General features: G+C 45.2%; 3 protein-coding genes across 3 annotated transcripts; all 3 read left to right on the top strand.

Moving 5' to 3' along the window:
* The first annotated feature begins 1,350 nt into the window (after window positions 1-1,350).
* On the top strand, window positions 1,351-5,052 carry LOC109462504. Its single transcript, XM_019759057.1, has 3 exons — window positions 1,351-1,512; window positions 2,197-4,741; window positions 4,881-5,052. The coding sequence occupies exons 2-3, from the start codon at window positions 2,211-2,213 to the stop codon at window positions 5,050-5,052; spliced, it is 2,703 nt and encodes a 900-aa protein (XP_019614616.1). The 5' UTR covers window positions 1,351-1,512; window positions 2,197-2,210.
* Window positions 5,053-5,167: 115 nt separating this feature from the next.
* On the top strand, window positions 5,168-7,416 carry LOC109462536. The gene is made up of 2 exons (XM_019759090.1): window positions 5,168-7,195; window positions 7,228-7,416. Exon 1 carries the CDS (start codon window positions 5,188-5,190, stop codon window positions 7,171-7,173), a length of 1,986 nt encoding a protein of 661 aa, XP_019614649.1. The 5' UTR covers window positions 5,168-5,187; the 3' UTR covers window positions 7,174-7,195; window positions 7,228-7,416.
* A 286-nt stretch (window positions 7,417-7,702) lies between these two features.
* On the top strand, window positions 7,703-8,448 carry LOC109462547 (clumping factor B-like). The gene has a single exon (XM_019759104.1). The coding sequence runs from the start codon at window positions 7,703-7,705 to the stop codon at window positions 8,432-8,434; it is 732 nt and encodes a 243-aa protein (XP_019614663.1). The 3' UTR covers window positions 8,435-8,448.
* Window positions 8,449-9,203: the final 755 nt, after the last annotated feature.

Below are 9,203 nucleotides of genomic sequence, written 5' to 3' on the forward strand. Positions count from 1 at the left end.
TATAACATTATATATATATATTGAGCTATCTATCATGTATCTTTAAAAGTAACTATATATGTATATGTTTTTCTATATCTATCTATGCATATGTGTTGAAGGCTTTGTCTCTCGATATATATATATATATATATTACTCCATATATTTTATATATGTATGTGTGTGTGTGTGTGTGTGTGTGTGTGTAGCATAGTGTAAATACATTTACTCATGAGCACTCATGAGTCACTCATGAGTCACTCATGAGTCACTCATGAGTCACTCATTTACTTTGTATATATGCACATGTATACAGATGTTCCCATCACGCATACGTGTATGTATGTGTCTATATATACCTATATCTACATAAACGTGTTGCTCCGGAGTAAAATGTTACTCCGGAGTAAGTATTACTCCGGTTAAATATTACTCCGGAGTAAATATTACTCCGTTTTGGAGTAAAATTTTACTCCGGAGTAAGTGTATTTGTAGTAAGTAAGTATATTTGTCACGGTGGTCTATCACAGATATTATGTGTAGATATATCGTATGTGCATATACACGAACTTTGGAGTACATGTATGATTACTCCGGAGTAAGTGTTATAGTGGTAAATAGCATATCTATGTCACGCATGTGTGCGCATCATTCGTGTATACATCGACACAACGGCGCAAAAGACAGTAGTATGACAGTGTGAATATTTTGTTCTATGTTGTGCATTTGCTGGAATAGATTTGTCATGTTTGTAGAAAATTTTAATCTGAAAAGGTGCAGTACCAGGCATGTTTATCAAATGTATATCTCTAGATGCTTTCTACACTTTTGTGTCGGCAAGAGCTTGTTTAGTTATGACACTAAGATCGCGCACGCATCGCCTTCAGATATTTGCCTTCAGCTGACCGATGCGTCCACAAAAGAATTATTCATGAGGAGGACAATTTTCGTCTTTACACAACAAAGGCAACCAACCCGGACTGAAACCGCCATTCCCGGACCAAACACCGCCCTCTAAACCCCTTGCCAACATTCGGCACCGTACGACATCAAAGGATGTCACTACCCCTGTACGGGTTGGGAGAATAAGTTCATCGATCGTTGCATTTTGTTTCTATTGTCAAAGGCCTGATAAAAGTTTATCATGCCGATTTGTCACAGAGACGTATAGAAGGGTCGTTTCTTTCCGTATACAGTGCAGTGACGAGTAACAGCAACTAAGAACAAACCTGCAAACGTGTATATCCTGATATCCTTGCTTCGGAAAAAAACCCGGGTGCCCCTGTGTCGGCACCTTTGTTCTCCGCTGTCATGTGCGGACTTGTCCCCACTGGGACCGCTGAGTCAGGGAAAAGCGACGTCATCTATTGTTTGTCTCAGAGCGTGTTCGGACTTGCCCCTGTGTCCGAGTGCCCGATAAAAGGCGCCAGCGAAGGCAAGAATTCAGTTCGTCGGGAGCTGCGGAACGGCAAGGATCACCACCTCTCTCTCCAGTGACCGACACTTCAGCAAGTTGGACCGTCGTCAAACTGGTGAGTCTCGCATCATCTTTCTTAATCTCCTTCAATCTCTTTCGATAGTGGTAACGGTTAACGGTTACAGGGTGGCACATAATCTGCGGAATGTGTTATCGACTTTGTGCTGATATGCACGTACGTGTAACTAAGAATAGTGACAATCTAGTACATGGAGAGACATTATTTTCTTGTCAACTTGTCCATGGCATCTCCCTCAACCATGTTAACAAAACGTTTGGAGACCGTGTGTTGACCACTAGGCGCAAGGCGCCCACTGGGAGAAGAAGATTATGCAGTTATTTGCCCTTTTGAACCGAACCCTTTTGTTCGCCCAAATGCAAGAATGTAGAGGTCCACGGCGGGATGCCGGTGAAATGGTTTCCCCAAACAGTCAAAGATAAAGTAGTAGAAAAACGCACGGTTATATACACATTTTATACATAAGATGTTGTATGTCGTTACATTTTGCCCTTTACTTTTGTCGGGCGTCTTGCAAAGTTTGTAGTACCGTTTTATGCATTGCGTGTACCATGGGTACCATTGGAATTTATTCGAGAGCGTGTCCGTATGCTGGGAGTTGGTTGGGGTCCCAGCAAGGTTATCAAACTTAGTGTTCTTAAGATAAGACGACTTATCGCCACAGTCTTTGAGTTGTTTGTTATTGAGTTTTGAAAGGCATTTTTTTTTACTGTGTTTCAGACCATCTCACTGAAATGGCCAGTTCAGCCATGGTATTTTATTGCAACAAGTGCGGCAAAGACTTCACTCAAAAACGGTCGCTTACGCGGCACCAAAATTTTGCGCACACCGCATTACCTACCAGTTACATTTGCAAGAAATGTAACAAAACATTTTCCCGTCTCGACGCGTTAAAACGCCACGAAAAACAGCATGCAGCTGGAGCATCCCACCACGAGTCTGATTTCAGAGGAAATACCTTTGCTAGGGTTTCCGACAATAGCAATGAGCGCTCAGAACCGACCACCTACCGTTGTGAGACGTGCGAAAAGACCTTCACCCGGCGCGACGCCATGAATCGACACCATCAGCAGAAGCACACATCTGCCGCGCCCCAGCATGAATGTGATTTCTGCGGGAAACAGTTTGTCAGGAAGGACAAGCTGCTAGAACACAAACGAACACATGACAAACATCCGACAAGACTATCGTTCCGCTGTCGTTTGTGTAACACATCCTTCAACACGGTAGGAGAACTGCATCGTCATAGGGAAGAGGTACACCCAGAAGACGTGCCGTCTACGTCCCGAGGCCACAAGAGAAAACTTTCAGCTAACACCGACGAGAGTGCACCGAAACGGGCCAGAAAAGTGCAGCCCTTGTCACCAAACGACCCGTTTCCCGTGCAGGAAGACCCATTGGACAAACCGGAGGACTTGGCTTTAGAAGACGAAGATCCAGCTTTGGAACAGATGTACAGAAGAAAATGGTCAAACATCCGTACACACTTTGAGAGGAAATCGGTCCATGACAGGTATAATTTTAGAATGAACTCCGTCAACGTGGACGACCTGGCAGAAAAAGTGTGGGCGATCTTCCGAGACCAAAAGACGTCGTTCAAAATCAACTTGTCGTACGGGTTCGTTCTCCGCAACAACGAAGGTGATCTGCGCTATTTCTACCCCTGCGAGAATAACCACACTTTCCTGAAGAACCCGGTGATAGTCGACAACGAGGAAGACATGCAAAGATTTTTGGACCAAATAGCCGACAAGGACATCGTCGAGTATTGCCGACAGCAGCGTCCGGACTCCAAATGGATCGTACACGCCATTCCACATGTAGAGTTTTACGTCAGCAAACTGGGAGACCATCCCATCGGCGCACCCAAGACCCTTCCCGCGTACATCGTCAAAAACAAAGCCATCAATGTTCTTCAAAGCGGAATGCACGGACCATTCGACGACAACCTGTGCTTCTTTCGCTGTCTTGCTGCACACTACGGCAAGGATCCAAAACGACTCGAGACGGCGACCAAGGAGCTCCTCAAACAGTACCTGGAAGCCGCGGACCTAACCGAGAAAGACTTCTGCGGGGTGGCCCTAGGAGACTTGGCCGACATAGAGAAACTCTTTCAAGTCAACGTCTACGTCTACTCGCTTCGGCTCAGTGACGAAGAAGACGAGGAAAACGACACACTGTTTGCTGAACTGATCAGACGTCCCCTCACCCGCTACAAAAACACCATGTACCTCAACCTGTATGAAGATCACTTCAGCTACATCAAGGACTTTAAGACGTACGCCAAATCGTACGGTTGCCCCACGTGCGGGAGGAAATTTAAGCGCGCCTACAACTTGCGGTATCATCAGACAAAGTGCACCGGGGCCGTAAAGTACGTCTATCCCGGCGGGGCGTACAACAGGAGACAAACCATATTTGAACAACTGGACGATGTCGGCATCCACGTTGATCCAAAGGATCGCTTTTACCCTTACCGAGCGACGTACGACATCGAGTGTCTCCTGAAACCGCTGTCCGATCAAAACACCGACAAGATGTCGTGGGAGGCCGTGCACGAACTGTTAAGCGTCAGTGTCTGCTCCAATGTACCAGGGTTCACGACGCCTAAATGCTTCGTCTCCGAGGGTGATCCGTCCGCTGTTGCTGACGAGATGTTGGAGTATCTGCAGGAGATGAGTGAGGCGGCCTACGAGGGGTTGAAAGAACATTTTGCCGACGTTTTTGAACAGATAAACTCGTTGTACCCGGATGATGATGACGATGATGATGATGATGAAGATGACTTCACGATGTCTCGACCGGAAGAACAAAATGTCGCGATGTTGGACGGAGAAGACGAAGAAGGTGACATCGTGATGCTAGAAGAAGATGAATCCTCCGTAACGTCACGAGAAGACGATGAAGATTCCACCATGTCGGAAGATGAAGAACATGACGAAGACGGGGAGGGTGAAGAAAAACAGCAAGAAGGGAGAACTTGGATCAGGAAGTTGATCGGTCGACTGCACCACCACCTTCGTCAGTTACCCATTGCTGGTTTCAATTCTGGGAAGTACGATGTAAACGCCATGAAGAAGGTATTCCTCCCCCTCCTGCACACGCAACAGGAGAACCTACGGCCCATCAAGAAGAACAACAGCTTCATGTCCATCGAGACGGATCATCTCAAGTTCCTGGATCTGATCAACTATGTGGCGCCCGGGTTCTCCTACTCCCACCTGCTCAAGGCGTACGAGTGCCAGGAGATGAAGGGATTCTTTCCGTGAGTCATTTTTTGTTCATGAACAGAATCACGGTCATTTCTGTTCTTCATGTTGTTTGACTCTGTGCGTTGTTTCGTAGACATTGACATAAACAGGACTACGTGTTGTTCACCCGCATTGCATTCCCGTTAAATGCAGGTACGAATGGATGGACGACCTGAGCAAGTTGGAGCAGACAAGCCTTCCACCTGCTGACGCGTTCTACAGCAGGTTGCGCGGGACACACATTTCCCCAGACGACTACGCCCACTGTCAGACGGTCTGGAAAGAATGCGGCATGAAGACCATAAAGGATTTCTTGATATGGTAGGTGTATGTCTTATTTTGGTCCTATCTTTATTTTGGGTTTGCTCACTTTCTTTACAGATCAATGGACGGCCGTACACAGAATAATGAACGTCGTTTCTTCTGTTCTTACAGGTACAACAACAAAGACGTCGTCCCCATGCTGGAGGCGATCCAGAAGATGGTCGACTTCTACAGGGACCTGGGGATAGACATGCTGAAGGACGGCATCAGCGTCCCCGGTCTAACACTCAAGTATCTCTTTATGAACTTAGAGTCCGACTCGTACTTCACACTAGTAGATAACGAGGAAGTGTACAAGTTGTTCAAGCAAAACATTGTAGGAGGGCCGAGCATCATTTTCCACAGGTATCATCAGAAGGGTGAGACCTTTATCCGGCAGAAAGAAATGACGGATAGTGGTAGACAACCGAAGCTCTGTCAAAAGGTGATTGGCTTTGATGCCAACGCCTTGTATCTATGGTCTCTGATGGAAAATATGCCGACTGGGTATTACATTCGTCGGCAGGCAGAGACCGGGTTCGTGAAGGAATATTCTGCGCCTTCCCGTGGTCGTATGGCCACAGAATGGTTAGATCGGGTAGGGCATAGCCGTGGCACCGTCATCAGGAACAAATTTAACAATACCGAAAAACGCATTGGTCATCGCCAAGTACCCGTGGACGGCTTCTGTTCCGCCACCGGAGACATTTTTCAATTCCACGGGTGTTTCTGGCACGGACACAACTGCTGTCTCACTCAGGGTCTCGATACCAATCCAAGACGGCAGAAGTCTATGGCCGAATTACGAGAAGAAACTAAAGAAATGACCGAGTATTTGAGGGGGGAGGGGTACAATGTGATTGAAATGTGGGAGTGTGAGTGGCAAGACTTAAAGAGGACCAAGGAGGTGGCTGCCTTTTTGGCTCAGCGCAAGACGCCTACCGAAAACAGGTACAAAATGTCCGAAACGGAAATCCTCCAGGCCGTCCGCAAAGATGACTTGTTCGGTGTAGTCGAGTGTGACATCCAAGTCCCAGCACATCTCAGATCACATTTTGCAGAAATGCCTCCAATCTTTAAGAACTGTGATATTTCCATCGACGACGTCGGGCCCTTCATGAAACAGTACGCCGAAACTCATGGCGTCATGTCCAAACCCAGACGTTCTCTCATTGGCAGTATGTTTGGTCAAAAGATTCTGTTGGCCACACCTTTGCTGAAATGGTATATGGATCACGATTTGGAAGTGACCCATGTCTATCAAGTGTTGGAATACGTACCCAAAAAGTGTTTTGAACCTTTTGGCAATAAAGTCAGTGATGCTCGTCGTGCTGGCGACAAAGACGATAGAAAGAAAATCATTGCCGACACCATGAAGCTGATCGGTAATTCGGCTTATGGCAAGACGGTCACTAACAAAGAGAAACAATCTGACGTGTGTTACTGCGACAGTGCCGTCGGGGCAACGCAAAGGATTAATTCTCCTTGTTTCAAAAAGGTTTCCGAGGTTGTCGATGGCTTCTACGAAATCGAGACGGGCAAGCGCAAAATCACATTCGACTTGCCTATTCAAATTGGCTTCTATGTCTACCAGTATGCAAAAATGCGTATGTTGCAGTTTTATTTCGACTTTATGCTTGAGTTTGTAGACGTGTCTGACTTCCAATATTGCGAAATGGATACAGACTCGGCCTACATTGCCATCTCTGCGGACAGGCTGGAGGATGTCATCAAACCCCACATGCGGGAGAGGTACGAAAACGAGAAACACCTCTGGTTCCCTCGCACGGAAGACCCCGAACACGCGGCTTACGACAAGCGTACCCCCGGTCTGTTCAAAGAAGAATGGTCGGGGGATGCGATTGTCGGGCTGTGCTCAAAAACCTATTATTGTTTTGGTGGTGAGGACAAAAACGACAAATTCAGTTGTAAAGGCGTAAGCAAAAGAGACAATGACATCACCCTCCAGAAGTACCTGCAAGTCTTGCAGACACAGAAAAGTGGCCAGGGTGTGAACCGGGGTTTCCGTGTTAAGGACAATCAAATGTTGACTTATACCCAGACACGAGACGCGTTTTCCTATTTCTACCCAAAACGCCAAGTTCAGGATGACGGTGTCACAACCCTACCCTTAGAAATATAATGTATATATTCAATACATATCTATATGTTCTCGTCAACCTGACGGACGAACGACATATGTCTGTAAATTGCTGTCATGTCTACACATGCAAGTAAATGGTATGTCGTAGATGAAGCTACAACCAGTCAGTTGTTTTCTTGATGATCTACGAACACTGAACTGTAGATGCATATTGCTTTGCAACATGTTGCAAGATGTCTATTTGCCAATGTACGTGTACAAAGTGTTTCGGTGTAAAATAAAAATCTCAACATGATGTCACTTGATGTTTGTCGTTTCTTTTCCTTCCCAGTAGCGTGGAGTGGTTGCGTGCATGAACAGTTTAGGTTTAGGTACGCAGTAAGTGACGATGAAAGAAAAAAAAGGTGCACACTTTCGTATGGTTGCATACGCAACACATGCCATGAATTAAACATATTATAAATCATAGTTATTGATATCTTGAGTCATGTTTTAAATACATGGTATATCTCTGTGTGCACATGCACATCGCCTCATTTCTAAGTTGTCCACCGAAGAGGAAGGAAATATGCCTTTCGTGTGCGAGATCTGTGATCAAGAGTTTGCTCGGAAGTTCAACCTCGATCGTCATCAAGAAAGAAAACACCGAGACGAGTCAGTCGTTGCTTCGGGGGAAGTTGTCGTAGACCCCGAGACGGGGTGTTGCAGGGTGCGCGATGTTTTTGACTCCGACTCCGACATGTCATATGAACATGATACGGACGATGATGACGAAGATGAGGAGCATGATACGGACGATGATGACGAAGATGAGGAGCATGATACGGACGATGATGACGAAGATGAGGAGCATGATACGGACGATGATGACGAAGATGAGGACTCAATCATGTCACAAGATGAAGTAAGCGTCTCAGACGAAGATGAGTCTGTGATGGACTCTGAGGAGGCAGAGTCAACAACAGAAACCGACAGCGAACAAAGTGGTTCTGAGAGCGATGCAAGCTCAGACGTGTCTTCCGACCCGGCTTCATCTGATGACAGTGAAGAGTACGGCTACGACAGCGGTGACGAGGAAGAGTGGACGCTCTATCGAGACTGGTCCATTCTACTGCCTAACGAACCGGGCGATGTCCCTCAACGCGTAATCAAAGAGACAAAACGCGCTGGCAGAAGATTTTATCTAGTAGAGTTTGCTGCGTTGCCTCGAGCTCGTTACAGTTATAACATCGAATACACCAAAAACTGGGTGTCAGAGCAGACATTGGTGAAAAAATATGGTTACGTCGTTCTGAAGTAATACAGCAGTACAACTTTCTGTGTGGTGATATCTGTCCCTGATGTTTCACATAACTTTTGAGACGATCAATAAAGTCGGACGAAACTATTACTGTCTTTGCGTCGTTGTGTCGTTGTATGCACGCATGATACGCACACGTACGTGACTAACAACAAGTACACTTACTCCGGAGTAATCATACATACGTACTCCAAAGTTCATGTATATGCACATACGATATATCTACACATAATATCTGTGATAGACCACCGTGACAAATATACTTACTTACTACAAATACACTTACTCCGGAGTAAAATTTTACTCCAAAACGGAGTAATATTTACTCCGGAGTAATATTTAACCGGAGTAATACTTACTCCGGAGTAACATTTTACTCCGGAGCAACACGTTTATGTAGATATAGGTATATATAGACACATACATACACGTATGCGTGATGGGAACATCTATATACATGTGCATATATACAAAGTAAATGAGTGACTCATGAGTGACTCATGAGTGACTCATGAGTGACTCATGAGTGCTCATGAGTAAATGTATTTACACTATGCTACACACGCACACACACACACACACACACATACATATATAAAATATATGGAGTAATATATATATATATATATATATCGAGAGACAAAGCCTTCAACACATATGCATAGATAGATATAGAAAAACATATACATATATAGTCTTTTAAAGATACATGATAGATAGCTCAATATATATATATAATGTTTATATAAATATACTTTAGATATAGATA

Source organism: Branchiostoma belcheri, unplaced genomic scaffold (genome assembly GCF_001625305.1).
Source record: "Branchiostoma belcheri isolate BF01 breed outbred unplaced genomic scaffold, Haploidv18h27 scaffold118, whole genome shotgun sequence".
Classification (NCBI taxonomy): domain Eukaryota; kingdom Metazoa; phylum Chordata; class Leptocardii; order Amphioxiformes; family Branchiostomatidae; genus Branchiostoma; species Branchiostoma belcheri.

Excerpts from the sequence above, each read along its gene's own strand:
- LOC109462504 (XM_019759057.1), top strand. The coding sequence starts at position 2,211 with ATGGCCAGTTCAGCCATGGTATTTTATTGCAACAAGTGCGGCAAAGAC. Across the intron at positions 4,742-4,880 it reads GAGATGAAGGGATTCTTTCC|GTACGAATGGATGGACGACC; the intron begins GTGAGTCATTTT and ends CGTTAAATGCAG.
- LOC109462536 (XM_019759090.1), top strand. The coding sequence starts at position 5,188 with ATGCTGGAGGCGATCCAGAAGATGGTCGACTTCTACAGGGACCTGGGG.
- LOC109462547 (XM_019759104.1), top strand. The coding sequence starts at position 7,703 with ATGCCTTTCGTGTGCGAGATCTGTGATCAAGAGTTTGCTCGGAAGTTC.